The sequence below is a fragment of the Podarcis raffonei genome, chromosome Z, assembly GCF_027172205.1.
Source record: "Podarcis raffonei isolate rPodRaf1 chromosome Z, rPodRaf1.pri, whole genome shotgun sequence".
Lineage (NCBI taxonomy): Eukaryota > Metazoa > Chordata > Lepidosauria > Squamata > Lacertidae > Podarcis > Podarcis raffonei.
In genome coordinates this window covers 31,970,885-31,996,187 of record NC_070621.1, presented here as the reverse complement: position 1 = coordinate 31,996,187, position 25,303 = coordinate 31,970,885, and the positions used below count along the sequence as shown (strand labels likewise).

Here is a 25,303-nt window from a genome sequence, read left to right as displayed (position 1 = left end):
GGGATGTCTTTAGATATTTGGCCGAAAGCTTTCATGAGGTGATCTACAGCAGGGTTGGGCAGGATAATAGCCCAAAATCTTTTACAAAGAACTTGTTCCATGGAACAGTGTTTTTTCCATCATTTACAAAAGAAATGGGGCTGCTGCAGGTGGAAAGATGCCTTACTTGGTCATATGGCACAAATGGTTGGAGCCCCATGGTATTAAAGTTTAAGACACGCCTGCAAGGAGCGCTCTGAATGTTCTGCCATTGGGGGGCAATCAAACTGCAGAATCTGAACTACACACGGGCTGATAGCCCGCTATGCACCATTGAATTTTTCTTGAAAAATCTGTGGGCCAGGTGTGACACAATATCATATTTCATTGGACAACATTGCTTTTCACACATGCATGCTTCTCTTCCCCCCTTAAAGTGGAAACAAATAAATCAAGATAAGGGGAGGAGGGGAGCTTATCTCTGCTGCTGCTTTCCTAACAAATATTCTCAATTGGTTTGATTTTTTGTTAGCTGCTTTGAACTTTTCAGAAGGAAAGGAGAGGGAAAATACAACTACCTTTGTTTAGAATGCGGAGTGGAACGGCTGAAGTGAAAGTGATGCTACCTATCTGTAGTGTTTCTGTAGGCATGTTTGGTAGTCTTTTCCCGGCAGCTGTTTTGAATTCCTTTCTGGGATCTTCTAAATGCACAGTGCAGAAACATGTATATTAAGCACAATGAAGAGCAGATGAATCTAGGAATTGGGAGGTTAGCAGCAGCAGCAGTAGCAGCAGCAGCAGCGCTTCATTTCACAGCTCATTAAATAAGCAGGGTGTTTTTTTCTTCCTTCTTCCCCCACCCTCGAAGGCAGCCTTTGTATAAGAAGACCACCAGAAACAATCCTGTATTAATCCTGCTCTGCTGGCTTCTTTCTTCTCAATGAAGGATGTGGAAGTCTCAGCTCCCGCGGAAAGGGGAGACGAGGCGGCGAACCGCTGAGCCGGCGCGGGAGCAGTGCAGCCCGCTAAGCTGTCGCGTGTGGGGCTCCCTCCACACGCTGAATGAAACTCTCCCACAACTGAGCTGCTGCTGCTGCTGCTGCCACAGCTAGGGCCGCTGGCTGCGGCGGTGGCGCCAAGCTCTGTCCTTCCCACTGCCTCGCCAACGCGGAGGGGGAGTCGAGGGAAAGATGTGAGGGCGATCTGGCTGCGACATCTGTCACCCCATTGATCGCCAGGGTTGATTCGGCTGATCTGGCTGGCTAGGCGGGTGTCCCCTTCCTCCCTCACCGCTCCATGTGCATCCCTCCCAAAGCTGCACGCTCGGTGGAAGAGGACGACCATCCCAGATAGAAGGAGTGTACCCTTCTTCGGTCAAGGGTATACGATAGCTGCGCTCCCCTGCTAGAACCTCCAAACAAGCTCAAGGTACAACTACCTTAAATAAACCAATACTTCAAGATATGAAAGAAACCCATTGTTTCTGTATACAATGCTAATGTTACCATGAACAAAACTTTTATTTATTTTTTGTTTATTGGTTTAGAAACATTGTTTGAAGCTCTGCAGCATGCAAATGATCTACAGATGGATACATTGAATGTTTCCCATTCCTCTACCTCATCTACAACTAGCGGGCCATTTCCCTTGCCAATCCCACTTCTCTGTGAAGTTATATCTCTCGATGTGACCTTCCACTTCTGTCGCATGTCCCGCTCGGCTACCTCTGGCGTGTGTCTCTTGCAGCTGATGGTGGCTGTCATTTGCTTCCCCATAACAGCAACCCAACGGGGGATGTTGTCCCCCTCAATATTGGGGGGATTGAACCCCCATGGCCAGGATTCAACCCAGATGGGAATGCATTTTATTATCTGTGTTTTCCAATAATTCTTTTTTAATTTTTTTTTAAACATTATTTTATTTTCAATGCAAAATCATTGTATAAACTAGCATTTTTAAGATCAAACCCTTAAAAAAAAAGTATTGAAAGTACCCTTATAAAAAGAGTACTAACAGAATTTAAATAAACCCATGTCAGCATTTTAGTTGATTAGGTTTAGCACTGTAGCTAAACCAACTAAATAACTTATACCATGAGATGAATACATAATTTTACAATTTCACATTTAAAGTTGTTTTCTTTAGAGTGCAGCATAGTACAACTTTCAAAATAAATATATCTTTAAATAGCATTACAATTAAGGCACAATAGCATTAACCCTTGAAGAACTGCAATCTCAACAAGCAGTCTCATGAGAGACCTATGCTTTTGTAACAAAAATTACAAATATTAAATCCAAAATAATACTGTATAAACAAGAAAGAAAAACAAAACATACAAAAAAGAAAGAAAAACAAAGTAAAAAACAAGACAAAAAGCATACATCTACAAATAAAACCATATCATCATTCTAATCTAATCAATACATACATATACACTTCCTTCCTTTGTTCTAAGACCTCAAAATTTTTACTCTTACTGTATTGTTTTGTCTAATGTAGATTACTTCCATCTTTGTACTTTAACCCTGTAAAGCATCATTCATTACATACCGATAAACTTACTCCAGAACAGTGTTTTTTCATATACTCTTTAGCACATCCCCATTCTTTTAATAATTTCTGGTCTGATTGTCCCCTTATGAATGCTGTGGGTCTTGCCAGATTTATATATTCACAAAATTTGATTTGTCATTCTTTCATTGATGGAATTTTTCTCCCTTTCCAGTTTTTTGCTATAAGCATCCCGGCAGCTGTCATTGCATAAAGGAATACTTTCCTTTGATTGTCGGGAATATCATTTGTGATTATACCTAAAAGGAATGCCTCCGGTCTTATACTGAAAGATATTTTAAACATCTTTTTGATTTCTTCATAAATTTCATTCCAGAATTGTTTAATAGTTCGGCATTCCCACCACATGTGAAACATTGTTCCTATTTCTTTTTTGCATCTCCAGCAGGTATTTTAATTTGTAAATTTTAGCCAATTTTACCGGAGTTAAGTACCATTGGTACACCATTTTCATGAACTTTTCTCTGATTGTATAACATGCCGTAAACTTAATATCCCATTACCATAATTTATCCCATTGGTCCAGCCGAATTACTTATCCTATATCGCATGCCCATTTAGTCATAACTTCTTTTACTTCTTCATCCTTTAACTCCAAATCTAATAATAAATTATACATTTTGGATATATTCTTTTTTGAGTTTTGTAATAATACTTTTTGTGATTTCATTCTTCTTTTTCAAATCCTATTTTTTATCCTGATTGAATACGTGGGCATTTTGGTGATATTGCATCCATGTGGTGCGGTATTGGGTCACCTCTTCGTATGGTCTTAGTTTTAATTGGCCCTGTTCCTCTTTTAGGAGCTGCTGGTATGTCGCCATTCTTCCGATCGTATTTTTCTTTTTAACCGATATTACTTCTAACGGTGATTCCCACCATGGCGTTTTCGGTTCTAACAGCCTTCTATGTCTCACCCAGACCTTATATAATGAATTTCTAATTACATGACTTAGAAATTCTTTATGTACCACCACTTTGTTGTAAATTAGATAGGCATGCCAATCGTATCTGTTGTTCCATCCCTCCAAGTCTAAAATGTCATTATTATCTAACTTAATTCAGTCTCTGATCCAACTAAAGCATGCTGCATCATAATATATTCTCAGGCCTTCCACATCTGTCGCATGTCCCGCTCGGCTACCTATGGTGTGTGTCTTACAGCTGATGGTGGCTGTCATTTGCTTCCCCATGACAACAACCCAAAGGGAGATGTTGGCCTTCTCAATATTGGGTGGATTGAGCCCCCATGGCCAGGATTCAACCTACATGGGAATGCATTTAATTATCTGTGTTTTCCAATAATATTTGTAGCTTCCCCACCGCTATCGTCTCCACCAGTTTGCCCCAGATTTTTTTTTTTGGGGGGGCTAATTAACATTCCAATTTCTCCTCCATCTTTGCCTCGCTGGCCAGTCCCATTTCCTTGGCACTGTGTGGTCAAGTTTCTCCATGTGACCTAGATGTGTTCATCCACATCTGTCGTATGTCCCACTCGGCTGCCTGTGTCCTGAGCCAAATTAATTGTTTGGTCCCATAGGCTGGCTTAAGGTGTGGTTTAAAAAAACCTGAGAATTTTGCTCTAGTTTGCTCTAGTTAGAGCTGCCAATCATTCTGGTTCCTTCCTGTTGGTTAAAAGTTGTTTATTTGTTTGGAAACCTGTTACGGTGAGAGGAATAAATATAATAAAGGAGGGATAAATCAATCTTGGTGTAGAAAAGCCCCCCAAAACTGCAAAACCCTGTAATATGTTCATGTAGATGTGTTCATCTACATCTGTCATATGTCCCACTCGGCTACCTGTACCCTGAGCCAAATTAATTGTTTGGTCCCATAGGCTGGCTTGAGATGTGCTTTAAAAAAACTGAGGATTTTGCTCTAGTTTGAGTTGCCAATCATTCTGGTTCCTTCCTCTTGGTTAAAAGTTATTTATTTGTTTTTAAACCTGTTATGATGAGAGTTGTAGGGCAAGGAGGAGTAAATGGGGAGCATAATGAGCATGGGAAGACAGACAACCACACACAGCTGGCATGTTCCAGCCAAGGTTCTCACTTGCAAACACCTTTTCTTGTATGTTGTCTTGTCTCTGATCCAAGTGACAGCAGACGGCTGCATAGGAGCTGCTGCTGGATCACCCTGGGCTGATGGCCTTTCTGGAATTGCACACTTCCCAGAGGTGGCCGTTGTTCCAAAAGTGGGCACTGGCAGTTCAGTGAAATGCTTGAAGTCCACTTCAGAAGTGTCTTGACAGGAGTTCTTTAATTGCAGGGTTTGAGTTGTGTGGCTGTACCACCTGATGGCGTGTTTGTAAGACAATCCTGGCATAGAAAGAGGGAGAAGTGTACCTATAGCTGATGTACGTACAGAAACTGTGGGAAAACCTGCAATTTTATATTTTAAAAAGATCAACAGTACAATTGCAGTACCAAAGATTTTCAGTGACTGTAGCCATTTGCAGCAGTGTCAGACCATTGAACAAGGCACCAACAGAGGTGAACACTCACACTATAAACTTTTTTTAAACTTTTTTCCTTTTTTTTGTACCACAATACTTTTATTATTACCACTACCACCATCATTTTGAAGGGAAACCCTTCCAGTCAATTGGTCCTTTAGTCATCTGCAACCCCCTCCCCACAGCAGTATCAATTTTGATATAGAAAAGTGCCAAACACAGTGAGAATATGTTAAGTTTGCAAAATCATAGAAAAAGCCTGGGATACAGAAAATCCATTCATATGCAGCTTGTACAGCCATACAGCTTCCAATAAGTTTGGCATGCCTACTTTCCATTTGCAGCATTGAACATTCGTTCCTTTATCATCTGCTCCAATTTAACTGCATCAGCAGCAAACTTTCTGATTCCATCAGACAACTTCTCCACAGCCATTTGGTCCTCATTATGGAGCCAACGGAATGTCTTCTCATTTGTACTAAGCTTTTCATTTTGTCAGAATGCATCTCTTGGAAATTCAATAATGGAAAGCATTCTGTGGTTACCAATCTTGTCGTACTCCTCTTCCTCCTCCTCTTCATCTCAATAGTCTAGTGGTTCTTCCTCTTCCCCCCCTTTTGAGAAAAGGTCTGGGCCATCTGAAAAATTTAGCTGCAAGACAGAAGTCACTGGCTTCTTGTGCGGCCTGTCCTTTTTGCTTCCTCTGTCCCTATGTGTTCTTTGATGGCAGGGTGTGAATTGTGGAGGAGATTATACATTTTAGATAGATATTTTCCTTTAGGCTGGATGAGATTTCCCTTTAGTTTTGATATTTCTCCAGCAAACCCAAAACCAGCAGCAGAAGCAGGACGGGACCAAGCAGAGCACCCTTTCTGGCTGTTAGGATCCCTTCCTCGTTTTTGTTGTTTAATCCCTGAATGCACCTCCCTAATGACTGCGCCAGATGTAGCACTACCTTTCACTTCTCTCCTCTTGCAGAGAGAATGAAAAATCCATTTGTGGGACATCTTTTCAGGCTGGAGCCCTACCATGACCAACATTTTAAATTTGGCTTGGCACCCTGTGATTATACTGGTTTTTGGTATTTTGATGTTGCTTATATTAGTGTGCATTTTATATGTTAAAGTTAAACATTTGTATGGGGAAAAGGTATAGGTTTTTTACTCAGAGAGGGAAGGAAGAACAGATTAGCTAAGGTAACTGTGTTAGACCAAGGGGTGGAGTTTATGGGCAATCTATCCGGAAGACATTTGTATTTCGAGGAGTTAGTGGTCTGACATGGTTACCCTTCCTGCCTTCTCTTTCTTCTCCCTCTCGATCTCCTGAGCCGTGTATCAGGAGATTTTTAATGCTGGATGTTTTTAGATATGCTCTAAGCCCCCCAGAGTCCCTTGGGAAAGCCAGCCAAATAGGTGGGGTATAAAGATGATGATGATGTTTTATTTATTACATATAGCTGATGTGCACACAGAAACTGTGGAAGAACTTGCAATGTTTATATTTTAAAAAGATGATTACTACAATCACACTTGCAAACACTTTCTGTTTGCACTTTCTAAATGGCTAATATTATAGTCCCTTGATGAAACCAAGTTAGCCCATGATATCTCAGACCAAAAAAGCAACATTTGTAAGGGCAGTACGGAATTGACCAAGTGTGAAGCCTGGAGCACTTACAAGTGACACAAACAAAATGTAAGCCACAAAGAGCAATGTGAAGATGTTTCTAAGCAATGGCTCCCTTTGTGCCGCAAGGTATAATGTGCATATTGGTTGGTATTCCAAACCATTCTTCTCCATGGCACGTCAAAGCCTGAGAAAGGCTTGCAGAATCACAAAGATGGCTGGGTTGCCAAGTTAAAAAAGCAACCACCACCAAGCCAGCAGCACCCCCTGTATGGCAATTATGTGTGCCAGCTCTCACGGTCCCATTTCTGAGAAGCAGACATTTGATGAATACAGTGCAAAGTCTCTGAGGTTTATGAGGCTCTTGCTGATCCGCTGCCTAAGCTTTAAGTTGCACCTCACTGGGCGGCAGCCTATGTAGTTTTCTGCCACATTGCCCCTCCTAGGCAGCATGGAAACCCTGTGATTCAGCTTGGACCGAATGGCAGAGTAGTGGTTTGCAGCATAGTCTACGGACCTCAGGTATGTCAGCGAGCCCGTAGAGCTTGCCCAGGAGCCCTGGGAATACAGTGAAGAAAGTGACCGAGCGCTAGATGAAATTGAAGTGGCCTTCCTAGAAATGGGAGATACTTATTTAGATAGCAGCCTCTGAGTGTAAAACTTAGTTAAGGACACATGACTTGTGGTGTTGAGGTTTGCACTTCACCCTGGGGTTGTAGCCTGGACTTTTGCTGAGGGGTCAAGAGGTGAGGAATTTGAGTCTGGTCCTTCCACAGGTTGGGGAGAAGTGGTGGGAGGCTGTCTCCAATCTGAGAACAGGACAAGTCAGGTTCAGGGATACAAAAGTCGGAATGGGCATTGTGATTCTGCTCTCTTCTCCTTCCAGCAGTTTCCTGTAGGTGGCAATCTCAATATCAAGAGCCATCTTTACATTCAGCAGGTCTTGGTACTCGTGCCGATGGCGAGCCATTTCTTCCTTCATGTTTTGGATCACTTCCTGGAGTCGGGCAATGTTATCTTGGTAGTTAGCAGCTTCAAGATTAAAGTTCTCCTCCATCTCACGCATCTGACGTTCCATGGATTCGTTAGTTCCTTTAAGTGCACCCACTTCACAGGTGAGACTCTGAATTTGCCTGCGGTACTCATTCGCTTCTTGTTTGGGCTGGCACAGGGCATCATTGTTCCCGGCTTGCTTTTATCAGTCAGGATGGACAAGGATCAAGAAGACAGGTGGTTGGTTTCACTCGTCCAAGCAGCCTGTCCGCATCCTAAGAGATAACAGATTGGAATTGATCCCATATAACATGACTAGACAGGAATCTAGCACTCTCCCGTCCCGGCCCTGCTCCCACGGTGGAGTCTACCTCCTTCCAAATCGGAGACCCATGTTCTGCAATTTATCTGGAAGAGAATGGTGGAGTCCTCTCCATTACTAGATGCACGGGGTTAAAACATCTGATCCTTTCCCCTGTTCAGGTCTTTATTCTCTCTCTCTTCTATCTCCTGTCTCACTGGAGAGAACCAAGTGCCAGGATCCCACACTTGCAGTCTGTTTTAAGAGGTTAGTGGCAGAGATTCCTCTCCTCTTTTGAGCAAAGTTCGGATGCCCGCTCTGCAGCTTTTAAAGAGAGTAAGGAAGTCTCGGCTAAGGGCGGATCTTGCCCCTTCTTCGCCTGTATCTCTAGCACGATCTGCAGGTCAAAGATATAGTCGATTACATGCTGCATGATTTCCACTTGGCTGACTTTGGTGCCTTGTGGGATCCTCGGCACCTGCTTGTGCAGCTTGGAGTAGCAGTCATTCATGTTGTAAAGGAGGTTCTTGGGCTCCTCCTGAGCCGGGCTCTGGTTTTTTTGTTTTGGCAAGACTCATCATATTTTATCGAAGGCCTGTGCAGCAGGAGTCACTGGCCGAGGGGCTTCGTTCTGTTGCTCGTTCCCTGGGTGATGGTGAAGCTCTGATCAGAGAGGCAGCACACAGCTTGCTTCCTAGCAGCTCCTGACTGATCTGACGGGGCTGATTCCTTTCATGGCCATGAAGGAGGAGAAACCAGCAGGGATTTGCAGAAGGGCAATATTTCCTTCCTTAAGGCGGGAGAAGCAAGCAAGCAACCTCGGGAGAGAGAGATCGATACTGCCCCTTGCTTGCCAGCCTGGTTGATTCTCTATTGTGTGCACGCAGAAAATGCTTCTCTTTGCAAAAAAGCCCCATGTATATATTTTAAAACAAAAATGCTACCTTTGCAGTAGCAAGTATTTTGACTGATCATAAAGTTGGGCGGTAGTTTTCCTCCTCTTCCTCTTTCTCTTTAAATTTTTTAAATTGGGTTTTACAGTTATACAATGTTAAAATCAGCATAATCATCTTAAACATAAGAAGAGAAAAGGATGAAATAAAATCCAGTTCTCCCCCCACCCAAAGACTCCCCTCAACTTCCCCTTCTGGTTCTTTAAGTATTTACTAATTCTGCTTACATTATTCTACCTCAATTTCAAAGTCTTCTAACTAAATGCTCTTATATTATCCTTTTTATACAATATTATTCAATTTCCATTGTATACCTGGTTGTTTTCCCCTCTTCCTCTTCTTTTTTTTAAAAGGGTTTTTTATTTTTTATTTTTCAAAGAACAAACTCTTCCATAGCTGCAGTTTAGGATTTAAAATAACATCAACCATCGTGCTCTAAACCTCTCCCCAGCTTGCCACCTTTACCAGACTGAAACTTCTTCCCCCAGGTCACCAATTGTAAAGACTCTCCTTTCAAACTCTGCTTTGTTTTCTGAACCAACTCAGAACTGCAGGAAGGGCCCCACGCAACAGTTCTAACACACCACACACAGATTAAATTCTAACATTTACTGTATCCAGAAATTTAGAATGTCTGGCACCCACAAACTCATAACACTGTGGAGAAAATGCTAGGCTGTCACCTCCTCTCAGGGTGGGGGTGGCAGAGCTGAGAGCGGTGAGGGTCGTCCCCAGGAATCAACACTTCAGACCAACTCCCCACCAAGCATGGGAAAAGGGCTGGACCTTCTCCCCAGAAAATGAGGCTTGTTGGAAATTGATATCCTCTGAGAGCTTGATGATATTTATTTCCTTCTTCTTCTTCATCTCCTTCTCCAGATCCTCCAGCTCGGTCAGCCAAAAGCACTGCAGCTCCTCCAGGAAGTTGCACATCTGCTCAAAAGCGCCCATGATCTTGTTCTTCTCCTCCTCTAGCTCCTCCAGATATGCCTGGCTCTTTCTTCTTCGGCCAGTTTCAATTCCATAATCACTCGTCTCTCTTGCACTAGAAACTGGACTATTTGCTTCAACCACTGTGAAGCCAGTTCCAGGTTAATCAGTTCATGTTCGCTGTGCTTTTTCGACCTCTTGCAGACAATGCAGATGGGGGCCACGTACGCCCTGCAGAAAAGGTGCAAAGGTTCCCCATGTCCCTCGCAACCGGCTCTCCACACCTGATGGGTTAACTTCTTCTTTTCCCCCAATTTTTAAAATTAATTTTCAACATTTATCACACACATAACATATAACACACACACACACAAAATATACATTACTATACTAAAGAGAGAAAAACCACAAAAATAATACTTATTACATCTAAAACCCAATTTTAAATACAACGCAATTAACCGATTATACTATAAATGATATTATAGGTTCCCATATACTTCACCCCCCAAAAAGTTGTTAAAAAACTATATTCCAAAATATACATACAAGCTGCACATATGCAAAGTTGTTGGTTTTTTTGTTGCCCTTTTTTCTGAGCAAACGACAGATCAGTCCACATTTGTCACAAGCTTTTGCAATGTTGGAAGTGTGCGATTTCAGTAAGAAATCTCCTGACCAGTCTCACACACAAACCCCACAAAATTTATTGTGCAAAGTTTCTTCTTGTTTAATACAGGAATACGATAGTTATTAAAAAGTGGGCTTTCTTTCACTGCCCCCCCTCCCCGGCCTGCAAATTTTGTTTTCAGGGCGTTGGAAGAGAATAACAGATTGAGGGCAGAAAGTTGTTTCTGGAAGACCAGTCAAGGCATCTGAAACTGCCTGGCCAGACCCATGTTCCACAGTTTATCTGGAAGAGAATGGTGGGGGACTCTTCATTACTGGATTCACGGGGTTAAAACATCTGATCCTTTCCCCAGTCAAGGTCTTTCTCTCTCTCTCTTTTTCTATCTTCTGTACAACTGGAAAGAAGCTATGGAATCTATGATGTGTTGCAAGATTTCCACGGCTGACATTGATGCCTTGCATGTTAAGACCCCCAAGACCTCCCCAAATAAAGACACAATTGATGCCAAATTTAGTTTAAGGTTATTGGCATAATTTTGGCCAGAATGAAAAATGAAGATAAATGTGCTTGGAATTCTTCAAGTCCAGAATATGGCTCTTGTGGATCACTTGCTGGCTGATTCCAGTGGCTGCAAATGGTTTCTTTTTCTTTTTTTCTTTTTATTTCAAAACCAAAATAAAAATCAAAGGTCTGGTCAGTGTGCCCTGCCTTGTACCTGCAGCGGGTGATTCTGACCAAGTGAGGCAACAAGACCTCAGCAGAGATTTAGCTCTGCTGGGATTAGTAGATTCTGTAAATAGCAGGAGCATGAAAAATTTAATGGTTTTGTGCTGTAGGCTGTATTTAGATGTGGTGATTATTGCTTTGGTGTTCCTGATTATTCTGTTAGGGCTTCTGTCCCCCCGCCCAATGTTTCTTTCACACTACATTACCTGTTGTTCCATGGAACTGTGTTTTTTCCATCTTTTACAACGGAAAAGGGGCTGCTGCCATTGGAAAGATGCCTTACTTGGTCATATGGCACAAATGGTTGGAGCCCCATGGTATTAAAGTTTAAGGCATGCCTGCAAGGAGGTGTGGGCAGCTCTGATGCAGAGCACTCTGCATTTTCTGCCATTTGGGGGCAATCAAACTGCAGAATCTGAACAACACAAGGGCTGATAGCCCGGTATGCACCACTGAATTTTTCTTCAAAAGCCTTTGGGCCTGGTGTGAGACAATATCAAATTTCATTGGACAACATTGCTTTTCACACACGCATGCTTCTCTTCCCCCCTGAAAACAGAAGTGAAAAAGTCAAGATAAGGGGAGGAGGAGAAAGCTGTTGCTTTCCTAACAAATATTCTAAATTGCTAAATTAGTTGATGCACAAGGTTGTTGTCTTAATTACAAAAAATTCAAATTACAATATAATACAGAGACTTTTTACACACAGAATATTAGAATTGTTTCCTACCAGAAGGTAAAGAAAAAATATTCTTTTTTCCTTTCTTTATTAATAAACCACTTATTCGTTTTTAAAGCAATTGTTATACAAAGTTGCAGGACATGCACAATTTTCCCTCAATAGGGTTTGCTCTTTTCCCCGCCCCCCTTTTCTTATCTTTTCTTTTTTTTGGTAAGTGCAAATACTAGTTTTCTCTCTCCACCTTTTAAGGCAAGTTAAATGCGACACTGCAAATTTAAATTCCTTCTTTATATCTCCAGCACAGTATAATCTCAGTCCAGTACTTAACAATCCTGAGACAGCAAAACTCACAGTATGAGCAGCAAACATTGTCTTACTTCCAACCTTGTTGTCAGCATGTGTGCTGAGAGTTTGTGTTTTTGTGTGTGTGTGTTGGGTGTGTTGGGTGTGAGTGTGCTTTCCTTCTACGGACATTGCAGCCTGCAACCTCCTCCCTTTATTTGCACCTCTAGTGGACACCAATCAATCCTAGAGTGTCACTCCTACGCACTAAAGAAAATCCTGGAACCGTTTTTAAAGTTTCCAGGAAATTTTATCTGTTTCTTAAAGAACGTTTTCCTAACGTTCTGTATTTTGATGTGGTGATTATTGTTTTGGTGTACCTGATTATTCTTTTAGGGCTTCTGTCCCCCCCCCAATGTTTCTTTCACACTACATTACTTGTTTTACCATGGAACTGTGTTTTTTCCATCTTTTACAAAGGAAATGGGGCTGCTGCAGTTGGAAAGATGCCTTACTTGGTCATATGGCACAAATGCTTGGAGCCCCATGGTATTAAGTTCAAGACAAGCCTGCAAGGAGCACTCTGAATGTTCTGCCATTTGGGGGCAATCAAGCTGCAGAATGTTTTAGCTTTCTCTGTCCCTATGTGTTCTGAGGTGTGCATCCTCAGAAAAGGTTGAGCATTTTAAGTGAGACAAAAGTTCTTTGATGGCAGGGTGTGAATTGTGGAGAAGATTCTACATTTTAGATAGATATTTTCCTTTAGGCTGAATTAGAGTTCTCTTTAGTTTTGATATTTCTCCAGCAAACCCTATTTTCCTTGTCTTTCATTGAGTTGGAAGTATTGGAGCCAGCCTGTCAAATATATATGGATTTCAAAGTCCTTTCCTGTTAATTTATTAATTTTCCCCACTAATAACATTTTATATCTTGCCCAATTTCCCTTCATGTTTTTCTTCTTAACGCCAAAGGCTTTGATGGGTGAAATGCACCAAGGATTTGTAGGTTCCAGTAGATATGTATATTTTATCCATGGTTTATATAAGGTCTGGTGGCAGCTGCCATGCCCTCCAGAGTCCCCCTGTCCTCCGTGCTCTGCCGGTCTATGTCGCCATTTGCAGAGGGGTGATTTCCACAGTCCCTCACCATCACACACCCCCTTCCTCTATGCTAGGGAAAGAAAATTGCAGGAGTTTCCAGTTTCTGTACGTACATCAGCAATAGGTACGCTTCAGTCCTTTCTACACCAAAACGGATTCTCTTTCAAACATGCCATCAGGTGGTACAGGCACACAGCTCACACCCGCCCTTAATGAACTTTTCAGCTACTTCAACCACTCCACTTTTTCCATGATCTGCATGTTCTTTTCACTCATTTTCTACAACTAGATGAAATCCGTGCTACTCTCGGATCAATAGGAGCCCCACAACCACCACCCCGTCCCTCCAAATATTATATACCGTATTTTTCGCACTATAGGACGCACCGGTCCATAGGACGCACCTAGATTTGGGGAGGGAAATAAAGGGGAAAAAATTTATTCGCCCCCCCCCACCAGGCGCGGGGCTGGGGCGGGGGAAGCCCGAGCTTCCCCCTCCCCCAGAACGGGACCCAGAGCCATGCCGAAGCTGCGCGCAGCTTTGGCATCACTCTGGGAGCTTGTGGGGCTGGGGGAGGAGGAAGCCCTCCGCCAGCCTCCAAACCATGTCGGGAGACAGCGGGATGGCGCGCTGCGCCTCTCCCGCTGTCCCCCGAGTTTGCGGGGCTGGCGACGGGGAGGAGCAGGCTTCTCCCCGTCGCCAGCCTTCTAGCCAAGTCGGGGGACAGCGGGAAGGGCGCGCTGCGCCTCTCCCGCTGTCCCCCGAGTTTGCGGGGCTGGCGACGGGGAGGAGCAGGCTTCTCCCCGTCGCCAGCCTTCTAGCCAAGTCGGGGGACAGCGGGAAGGGCGCGCTGCGCCTCTCCCGCTGTCTCCCGAGTTTGCGGGGCTGGCTACGGGGAGGAGCAGGCTTCTCCCTGTTGCCAGCCTTCTAGCTAAGTCGGGGGACAGTGGGAAGGGCGCACTGCGCCTCTCCCGCTGTCTCCCGAGTTTGCGGGGCTGGCTACGGGGAGGAGCAGGCTTCTCCCCCCCCCGCCAGCCTTCTAACCAAGTCGGGGGACAGCGGGAAGGGCGCGCTGCGCCTCCCCGCTGTCCCTCGAGCTTGTGGGGCTGGCGGCGGGGCTCTCCTGAAGCCTGGAGAGCGAGAGGGGTCGGTGCGCACCGACCCCTCTCGCTCTCCAGGCTTCAGCGAAAGCCTGCATTCGCACCATAGGACGCACACACATTTCCCCTTCATTTTTGGAGGGGGAAAAGTGCGTCCTATAGTGCGAAAAATACGGTATATTTTATATATATATATATATATATATATATATATATATATATATATATGATTAATTCGAAAGTCTATATATCTAGCAGGGTATCCTCTCCCCTCTTTTCTGCAGCAAGATTGAACAAGAATGGTCAATTTCAACCTGGTGCTTTTCATTAAGAAGGGGAATAGTGAAGAGCGAAATTAGAGCCAGTTGCAGCAGTGTCAGACCAATGAACAAGGCACCAACATAGGTGAACACCCACACTACAAACTTTTTTTTTTGTACTAAGCTTTTCATTCTGTCAGAATGCATCTCTTGTAACTTCAGTAATGAAAAGCATTCTGTGTTTACCAATCTTGTCATACTCATCTTCCTCCTCCTCTTCATCTCAATATTCCAGTGGTTCTTCCTCTCCCCCCCCCTTTTGAGAAAAGGTCTGGGTCATCCGAAAAATCTACCTGCAAGACAGAAGTCACTGGCTTGTTGTGCGGCCTGTCCTTTTAGCTTCCTCTGTCCCTATGTGTTCTGAGGTGTGCATCCTCAGAAAAGGTTGAGCGCTTTAAGTGAGACAAAAGTTCTTTGATGGCAGGGTGTAAATTGTGGAGGAGATTATACATTCTAGATAGATATTTTCCTTTAGGCTGGATTAGATTTCCCTTTAGTTTTGATATTTCTCCAGCAAACCCAAAACCAGCAGCAGAAGCAGGATGGGCCGGAGCAGCCAGCTTTTTGCTGCTTTCCAAGCAGAGCACCCTTTCTGTCTATTAGGATCCCTTCCTCTTTTTTGTTGTTTAATCCCTGAATGCACCTCCCTAATGACTGCGCCAGATGTAGCACTGCCTTTCACTTCTCTCCTCTTGCAGAGAGAATGAAAAATCCAGATAAATGTGCTTGGGATTCTTCAAGTCCAGAATCTGGCTCTTGTGGATGGATCACTTGCTGGCTGATTCCAGTGGTTGCAAATGGTTTCATTGTACCTCCTGAAGGAGGCATTCCTGGCTGAGAGGAATGCAAATGCACCCTCAGCGAATGTGGAGTGGTTGAAGTAACTGAAAAGTTCAGTGCTGGCAGGGTTTGAATTGTGTGGCTGCAGGTATCCGATGGGGTGTTTGCGAGGGATTCAGTCTGCTTGGAGAAAAGGAATGAGAAAGTACATGAAGATTGTGGAAAAACTTGGAATGTGTCATAATGCAAAGTACTAATATTGCCATAGTAAAACAAGCCAAGCTAAGAAGAGTCACTCAGGATATTCAGGATTGAACCACACGTCATTGGTGGGACATCTTTTCAGGATAGAATCCTACCATGACCAACATTTTAAACTTGGCTTGGCACCCTGTGATTATACTGGTTTTTGGTATTTTGATGTTGCTTACATTAGTATGTATTTTATATGTTAAAGTTAAACATTTGTATGGGGAAAAGATATAGGTTTTTTTCCTTAGAGAGGAAAGGAAGAACAGATTAGCTTAGCATGGAAGAGGTAACCGTGTTGGACCAAGGGTGAAGTTTATGGGCAATCTATCCAGAAGACATTTGTATTTCGAGGAGTTGGTGGTCTGACATGGTTACCCTTCCTGCCTTCTCTTCCTTCTCCCTCTCGATCTCCTGAGCTGTGTATCAGGAGATTTTTAATTCTTTATGTTTTTTAGATATGCTCTAAGCCCCCCAGAGTCCCTTGGGAAAGCCAGCCCAATGGGTGGGGTATAAAGATGATGATGATTTATTTATTACATATAGCTGATGTGCATACAGAAACTGTGCAAAAATTTGCAATGTTTATATTTTAGAAAGATGATTACTACAATCACAGTTGCTAAAACTTTCTTTTTGCACTTTCTAAACAGCTAATCTTATTGTCCCTTGATAAAATCAGGTTAGCCTGTGATTTCTTAGACCAAAAAAGCACTAGAAAGCAACAATTGTAAGGGCAGTACAGAATTGACCAGGTGTGAAGGCTGGAGCACTTACACGTGACGCACACAAAATGTAAGCCACAAAGAGCAACGTGAAGGTGTTTCCATGCGATGGCTACCTTTGTGCCGCAAGGTATAATGGGCATATTGGTTGGCATTCCAAGCCATTCTTCTCCATGGCACGGCAAAGCCTGAGAAAGGCTTGCAGTATCACAACGATGGCTGGGCAGCCAATTCAAAAAAACCACCACCACCAAGACAGAAGCACCTCCTGCATGGCAATTATGTGTGCCAGCTCTCACGATTCCATTTCTCAGAAGCAGTCATTTGATGAATACAGTGCAAAGTCTCTGAGGTTTATGAAGCTCTTGCTGATCTGCTGCCTAGGCTTTAAGTTGCACCTCACTGGGTGACAGCCTATGTAGTTTTCTGCCGCATTGCCCCTCCTAGACAGGCTGGAAACCATGTGATTCAGCTTGAACTGGATGACAGAGTAGTGGAATTCCCTCTCCTTGTTCAGCTTGTGGAAATAGTCTGCCCTGTGGTTGGCAACATAGTCTATGGACCTCAGGGATGTCAGTGAGCCCTTAGAGCTTGCCCAGGAGCACTGGGAAGACAGTGAAGAAAGCGACTGAGCGCTAGATGAAGTTGAAGTGGCCTTCCTAGAAATAGGAACATGGGATGCTGCAGGAACAGGAATAGCAAGGCTGCTACTTTTCAGGGGAAAGCGGTGCTTTAAATATCTGCGCGGCAGAACTGGAAGGGGAGGAGTGTTTTATTGGCATAGAGGTGTCGAGGAGTATTGCCTGCGGTTTCCTGGTCATCAGAATAGGATGGCTGCCTCAGGCAGCTGATTTTAGATGCCCTGAGAGGGGCAACTGGTTGTTCATGATTTTAATTTATTATTATCAGATGTTTTATGGACAAGGAGCAGGAGAGCACTGTCCCTCAGACCTTGTGTGGGGCCGGACTATATTTTTATGGGGAATGAATTCCTATGCTCCACAAATAACCCGGAGATGCATTTTTAACAAAAGGACACATTCTACTCATGTAAAAATGCAGAGATTTCCGGACCGGTTGAAGTAACTGAAAAGTTCAGTGCTGGCAGGGTTTGTGTTGTGTGGCTGCAGGTATCCGATGGGGTGTTTGCGAGGGATTCAGTCTGCTTGGAGAAAAGGAATGAGAAAGTACATGAAGATTGCGGAAAAACTTGGAATGTGTCATAATGCAAAGTACTAATATTGCCATAATAAAACAAGACAAGCTAAGAAGAGTCACTCAGGATATTCAGGGTTGAACCACACACCATTGGTGGGACATCTTTTCAGCATAGAATCCTACCATGACCAACATTTTAAATTTGGCTTGGCACCCTATGATTATACTGGTTTTTGTTATTTTGATGTTGCTTTCATTAGTATGTATTTTATATGTTAAAGTTAAACATTTGTATGGGAAAAAGGTATAGGTTTTTTTCCTTAGAGAGGGAAGGAGGAACAGATTAGCTAAGCATGGAAGAGGTAACCGTGTTGGACCAAGGGTGGAGTTTATGGGCAATCTATCCGGAAGACATTTGTATTTCGAGGAGTTAGTGGTCTGACATGGTTACCCTTCCTGCCTTCTCTTTCTTCTCCCTCTCGATCTCCTGAGCTGTGAATCAGGAGATCTTTAACGCTGGATGTTTTTAGATATGCTGTAAGCCCCCCAGAATCCCTTTGGAAAGCCAGCCAAATGGGTGGGGTATAAAGATGATGATGATGATGATGATGATGATGATGTATTTATAAATATAGCTGATGTGCATACAGAAACTGTGCCGAAACTTTCAATGTTTAAATTTTTTACAAGGTGACTACTACAATCACAGTTGCTAACACTTTCTTTTTGCACTTTCTAAACAGCTATTATTATTGTTTCGTGATAAAATCAGGTTAACCTGTGATTTCTTAGACCAAAAAAGCACTAGAAAGCTACATTTGTAAGGGCAGTACAGAATTGGCCAAGTGTGAAGGCTGGAGCACAAAATGTAAGGCAATTACCTGTATTTTTTGCTCTATAAGACTAACTTTTTCCCTCCTAAAAAGTAAGGGGAAATGTGTGTGCATCTTATGGAGCAAATGCAGGCTGTGCAGCTATCCCAGAAGCCAGAACAGCAAGAGGGATTGCTGCTTTCACTGCCCAGCAATCCCTCTTGCTGTTCTGGCTTCTGAGATTCAGAATATTTTTTTTCTTGTTTTCCTCCTCCAAAAACTAGGTGCGTCTTGTGGTCTGGTGCGTCTTATAGAGCGAAGAATACGGTATGTGTGCCAGCTCTCACAATCCCATTTCTGAGAAGCAGTCATTTGATGAATACAGTGCAAAGTCTCTGAGGTTTATGAGGCTTGTGCTGATCCGCTGCCTAGGCTTTACGTTGCACCTTACTGGGTGGCAGCCTATGTAGTTTTCTGCCGCATTGCCCCTCTTTGACAGCATGGATGACAGAGTAGTGGAATTCCCTCTCCTTATTCAGCTTGCAGAAATCGTCCGCCCTGTGGTTGGCAGCATAGTCTATAGACCTCAGGGATGTCAGCGAGCCCATAGAGCTTGCCCAGGAGCTTGCCCAGTGACTGAGCGCTAGATGAAGTTGAAGTGGCCTTCCTAGAAATGGGAGCATGGGATGCTGCAGGAAAAGGAATAGCAAGGCTGCTACTTTTCAGGGGAAAGCGGTGCTTTAAACAACTATGCGGCAGAACTGGAAGGGAAGGAATGTTTTATTGGCATAGAGGTGCTGAGGAGTATTACCTGCGGGTTCCTGATAATCAGAATAGGATGGCTGCCTCAGGCAGCTGATTTTAGATGCCCTGAGAGGGGCAACGGGTTGTTCATGATTTTAATTTATTATTATCAGATGTTTTATGGACAAGGAGCAGGAGAGCACTGTCCCTCAGACCTTGTGCGGGGCCGGACTATATTTTTAATGGGGAACGAATTCCTATGCTCCACAAATAACCCGGAGATGCATTTTTAATAAAAGGACACATTCTACTCATGTAAAAATGCAGAGATTTCCAGACCGTCCGCAGGCCGGATTTAGAAGGCGATTGGGCCGGATCCGGCCCCCGGGCCTTAGTTTGCCTACCCATGTGCTTTGTTGCTTTCTGCCTTGTGTGCTAGAAGAAACTGGCCACTCCTTTTCCCTCAGCAAAATGTCTTAGATCAGCTCTCAAAAGTTCAGAAGACAAGCATGATTTTATATAGTGGATATTCCTCAAGTTTGTGCTTCTTCAGCTTAATTAAAAGAGTGAAAAGTAGTGTAGCCCTTACCTGTTCTGATTCTCTCCCTATCCTCCACTTTTGCAAAGAAACAGTGGATACTTTAAACATTGCAGTTTTGTTAATTCTTAGAATTTAAGTGCCCTTCCTGGGTTCAGACGGGACTCAGGTGGCTCTGTGGGTTAAACCACAGAGCCTAGGACTTGCCGATCAGAAGGTCGGCGGTTCGAATCCCCACGATGAGGGGGTGAGCTCCCATTGCTCGGTCCCTGATCCTGCCAACCTAGCAGTTCGCAAGCACATCAAAGTGCAAGTAGATAAATAGTCCAAGTAGATAGTAGATAGTCGGCTCCCTCGGCCAATAAAGCGAGATGAGCGCCGCAACCCCACAGTTGGCCCCGACTGGACCTAATGGTCAGGGGTCCCTTTACGTTTACCTGGGTTCAGAAAGTGTTGGTGCTTCACAATTACTATTGTTTTGTGTTTTTGATTTTTAATTCAAGATTCTTACTGGAAGGTTTTTATTTTATGGGAGCCAAAGTTTGTGAATCACTTAATTTCTTAATTTAAAGCAGTGTAACCTAGTCTCTCTAATCCCCCAGCAGAACTACAAAACCTGCGGCATCTTTAGTGGAGTTATTCATTAAAATGTAGCTACCGTCTTCAATGCTGCTTTTAGACAACAAATTGTGGTCATGATGCTATAGCTAAATGGTTATGTCAAGATTCAATCTCCAACATGAACAGGCTTCCACAGAAACGAGGTGGCATTAAATTTAGCATTTCACAGCCTTACTAGCCCATTAGTAGTCTAAATATAACAATGTACAAAATAAAATCGGGCTGTTTTCCTCCTTACAGCCAGCTGCTTTCAAAGCATCACATCCCCAAACTGGCATTTCATTCTCTCATTCAAACATCTGACACCTTTGCAGTTGAAGGATTATTGTTGTTGGAGCCTCCTTTGGAATTCATTTGTTCCTGAATTTGCCCTCTCTTGTTCCAACGTGGGTAATGTGTCCAAAGTTCATTTGTTCTCCTAGCATGTTTCTGTGAAGGCTTGGAGGCTTCTTCACTTTGAGCTGGTCACCAGTGCAACAATTAAAACAAACCAGGAACTCTGTCATTGTAGCACTCAGTGGCAGCCAAATCTGCTAAACCAGCCACTCCTCTAAACACCAGTTTTTCTAAAATCACAATTACTATTGTTGAGTCCAATGGGACTTATTCCCAAGTAAGTGTGTGCTGAAAAGTAATTTCAGCCAGGGTCCCAAAGTCCCAATGAATAGGAGAATGTGCAGAGTGCCACCTTCTCCCACCTGTGTAGTGTCAGCTCCTATTTAGCTGAGATTGGGGGCAGAGAGGTGAATAAGAAACAGAAAAGTTTTACGGGCTTAATTCTTGTTTGTTTGATTGCTGGTTAGAAGACCCAGAGGGACAGCTGTTCTTTCCTAGAATCGCCACCCTAAATGCAGGATGTTCTTTGGAAATTAGATTATAGATTTTTGCCAAAGCTCCTGTATCTTTCTGTCCCTGTGGCTCCCACCTGCACGCTTAAGTCAGCCTTCGCTAACCTGCTGTCTTTCAGACTCCACGTGCCTGCCAGGTGTGCCTGTGCCTTTAAGGGAAAGAAATCTGCAGGAGACAATTCTGGGGACAGAAAGGGGAAACAATGGAGCCTCAAGGCAGGGTCTGGAGGCGGCTGAAAAGTTGGCAGCCATGGGGACTTTTGGATTTCCTTGGGGAACCAGGCTATAAGCTTGAATACACGTGTATTCGCAAGATAACGGGTTTAATTTATTGGAGGGTGTGTGGTCCCCGCGGGGGTGAAATGGGGAAGCAGAGTCCCTTTAAACTCGCTGGAGTTTAAACTGGCCAGGGGGCGGGGCTGCGGATCCCTGTTTCTATCAGCTGGGGCGTCCTCGGCGTCTTCTCTACTTCCATCTGCCTGGCGCTGCGGGAGGGAGGGTGGCAATGGGTGCTTGGAGCGCGCTCGCTGCTGCACCTCCTCCTCCTCCTTGGCCAAGGGTGCGCGCCTGGCCGCGGCTCCGCTCAGCATCGGGGCGGAGCCCATCTGCCGGCGCATCCGTGCCCTTTTCCAAGTGCTGCGGGACGGCGGAGAGTCCTGGGGTAGGTAGGGTTCTGGCGCGCGCGGGGGGGGGGTGGTGCATTTCGGGTGTGGGGGGGGTAGCCGCTTCCCTTCGCCGAGCAACTCCGGAGTCCTGCGCAACTTCAGAGACCCCAAATTCTCCTCTGGCTCTTCACCCCAACCTTGGGTGCGATAGAGCATTTGCTTTGCGGTGGGCGGGGGCGGTGGGCGGGAGACAAGTGGGGCCAGGGTTACTCTAGCCACAGTATTTCCAGACAGGGCTTGGGAAAGAGACTGAAACCGCGGAGAGCACGTGTGTATGAACACCGCTGAACTCGGGGTCTGCTTTCTTAGAAAAGGAACTTACTCGCTTGTTGACCCCATGGTTACTATGTCCTGGGGCTGAGACCTGACAAAGCCCTGGTGAAAGCACATGGGCAGTGGCTTGTGGGGTTGGGCCGGGGGAGGGTAGTGCCAAGCGCGCAACTTTTAGGGGGCGGGAGCCAGGCGCCCCCACGCAGGGAACCCCGTCCCGCTCTGAGTGCCGCCAGGACCCGGCTTGGACTAGCCGCCGCGCGTCCCAGGCCAGCGTGGGGGAGCGGGATTTGCCTGCCGACCAAGCTTCTCCTGGCGAGGGCAGGCAGGGGCGAAGCGCAGCCCCGCTTGGCTCTGGTGGCCAGGCTGAGTTGACGCGCGGAACCCTTCGCGCCCTGGGCACGTTGGTGGCGAGGGCAGCGCCTGGCGCGGTGGGTTGTGTTGGCCGCGCGCACTCTAGCGCAAAAAAAGGACGGAAAGCCGCTGCGTCTTGGTCCCCCCCAACCCCTCCATTTTTGGGCTTGAGCGCCCCACGTCCCACGCCCTCCTCCTTGGTGCCTTTAGCTTCTGTGGGGAAGGTGAGGTGCAGGCAGAAGTTCCACAGGATAATCCCTGGCTCTTTGGGTAGGGTAGATTTCTTCTGGCCATGGAGGTTCTTTTACGTTATCCTTGGTTGTGATGGATGTTAGATGAATCCTATGTCTTCTTATTTGGGAGCAAAGCCTGCTGCGCTCGCTGCAGTTTACTCCTAGGTAAAAATGTGTAGGATTATGTTGCTGCTCTATGATGGTTTCTTTCCTTTTAAAAAACAACACCACGCTTTTCTGTACACTTAGAGGGAAAAACGTTTTCGGGTACTGCACATGGAAGGTTGGAAGCCATAGCAGCTTCTGTGGGGTAGGTGAGGTGCAGGCAGAAGGATAATCCTTGGCCTCTTTGGGTACGGTTGGGAATGTCCCGTTGTCTGATACTAGGGTGGGCTCCTCGCAGTCAGTACAGAACTCTGGATGCACCTGTGGTCAGATTTGGTACAGCACAGCTCTTTATGTTGTGTTCTTGGTTTTCCTGGAAATGTTTTTTTCTAGAGCCCAACTGCTAACCCAGAGCAGCTGCAGAGGAGCAGGTACTTTTGCCACTAGGGGGCGCAAGTCTCTAGAAATCTTAAGGGCTGCCTTTCACCAGCATCTTAGTTCTCCTTAGTCCTTGAAGTGCAGCAGCCTGCCTGACCCTGGAGAGAGATTATCTGCAGTACAGCTATGCTGTCCATATCCTGCACATGCTTACTTGGAATTGAATCCTGCAGTGCTCAGTGGGATGTACTGCCTTGTCAAATATGCCCAGGAAGAAAGCTGGCATGTGCTCCTGGGTGGCCTGGCTCTCAATATCTGGCTGCAGCTGGGCTCTCCATGGCTGAACTGGGAATAGAGCACTCTCCTGCCTGGACTTTTCTGTTGAGCTGACCAAGATGGTTTGAGTTTTCATCTGGCATAATAATAATAATAATAGTTTATTATTTATACCCCGCCCATCTGGCTGGGTTTCCCCAGCCACTCTGGGCGGCTTCCGACTGAATATTAAAAACAATACAGCACTAGACATAAAAAACTTCCCTAAAGAAGGCTGCCTTCAGTTGTCTTTTAAAAGTAAAATAGTTGTTTATTGCCTCGACATCTGCCGGGAGGGCGTTCCACAGGGCAGGCGCCACTACTGAGAAGGCCCTCTGCCTAGTTCCCTGTAACCTTACTTCTTGCAATGAGGGAACCGCCAGAAGGCCCTCGGCGCTGGACCTCAGTGTCTGGGCTGAACGATGGGGGTGGAGACGCTCCTTCAGCTATACAGGACCGAGGCCGTTTAGGTCTTTAAAGGTTCAGCACCAACACTTTGAATTGTGCTCAGAAACGTACTGGGAGCCAATGCAGATCTCTCAGAACTGGTGTTATGTGGTCCCGGCGGCCACTCCCAGTCACCAGTCTTGCTGCGGCATTCTGGATTAATTGCAGTTTCCGGGTCACCTTCAAAGGTAGCCCCACGTAGAGCTCATTACAGTAGTCCTAGCGGGAGATAACCAGAGCACGCACCACTCTGGTGAGACAGTCTGCGGGCAGGTAGGGTCTTAGCCTGCGTACCAGGTGGAGCTGGTAGACAGCTGCCCTGGACACAGAATTAACCAGTGCCTCCATGGACAACTGTGAGTCCAAAATGACTCCCAGGCTGCGCACCTGGTCCTTCAGGGGCACAGTTACCGCCTTCAGGACCAGGGAATCCCCCACACCCGCCCGCCCCCTGTCCCCCAAAAACAGTACTTCTGTCTTGTGAGGATTCAACCTCAATCTGTTAGCCGCCATCCATCCTCCAACCGCGTCCAGGCACTCACACAGGACCTTCACCACCTTCACTGGTTCTGATTTAAAGGAGAGGTAGAGCTGGGTGTCATCGGCATACTGATGAACACCCAGCCGAAACCCGCTGATGATCTCTCCCAGCAGCTTCATATAGATATTAAAAAGCATGGGGGGGAGGACGGAACCCTGAGGCACCCCACAAGTGAGAGCCAGGGGTCTGAACACTCATCCCCCAACACCACTTTCTGGACACGGCCCAGGAGAAAGGAGCGGAACCACCGTATAACAGTGCCCCTAGCCCCTCTAGATGGTCGAGACGGATGTTATGGTCGATGGTGTCAAAGGCCGCTGAGAGATCTATTATAGTTCTTCCTCCCTTGCAGGGTTGGAGTGACCAAGTTCTGAGGCAACACGTGCAACTTGTCTTCACCAGCAGTGTATAGGAATGTCAGAGGAGCCTTCTGCACCAGGCCAAAGGGGGACCATCTAGTTGAGCATCCTGTTCCCACCGTGACCACCAAGATGTCAGCCAAAGGCACAGGGCTGCTCTGTGGATGGGCAGAGCTAATGTACAGGGAAGAAGCCTCCCTGCCCGTCAGCACTGCTTGCATGGGCAGGACAGAAATGCTTCTCAATCCCAGCTGCTGCAAACTACAGGAGGGGAGAGTTGCTCTTGTGCTCCTGTCCTGTTTGTGGGTTTCCCTTAAGGAGCATCCGGGTGGCCACTGTGAACAGGATGATGGAGTAGAGGGGCCAGTGTCCAGATCCAGTAGACTCTTCTTATCTGCTCTGAATCTTCCTGCATTGGTTCCTGCATGAGTTCTGGTGTTATGAGAGAGGGAGAAAAACACTTTTCCTACCTACTTTCTGCAAGTCTTGCAGGATTTTAGAACCTCTG

The 25,303-nt window shown here is 45.4% G+C and overlaps 3 protein-coding genes and 1 long non-coding RNA gene across 6 annotated transcripts in view; 1 reads left to right on the top strand and 3 right to left on the bottom strand.

The window, feature by feature from the left end:
• LOC128406444 (probable G-protein coupled receptor 34) overlaps positions 1 to 25,303 on the top strand; it is a 228,847-nt gene that overhangs the window by 70,121 nt on the left and 133,423 nt on the right. The window lies entirely within an intron of this gene.
• On the bottom strand, positions 7,374 to 8,021 carry LOC128406969 (vimentin-like). Its single transcript, XM_053374865.1, has 2 exons — positions 8,018 to 8,021; positions 7,374 to 7,822 (listed from the first exon to the last, which is right to left on the bottom strand). Exons 1-2 carry the CDS (start codon positions 8,019 to 8,021, stop codon positions 7,374 to 7,376), a joined length of 453 nt encoding a protein of 150 aa, XP_053230840.1.
• LOC128406450 (DNA-binding protein inhibitor ID-3-A-like) lies at positions 8,125 to 8,664 on the bottom strand. Its single transcript, XM_053373858.1, is given in 3 exon segments — positions 8,125 to 8,480; positions 8,561 to 8,618; positions 8,620 to 8,664. Coding segments are annotated over 3 exon segments (387 nt in total). The 3' UTR covers positions 8,125 to 8,196.
• The window catches only part of LOC128406456 (uncharacterized), a 54,200-nt gene continuing 40,708 nt past the window's right edge, over positions 11,812 to 25,303 (bottom strand). Inside the window, exon 2 of the long non-coding RNA XR_008328501.1 lies at positions 11,812 to 12,035. This is a non-coding gene — a long non-coding RNA (uncharacterized LOC128406456). The remainder of the gene's footprint in view (positions 12,036 to 25,303) is intronic.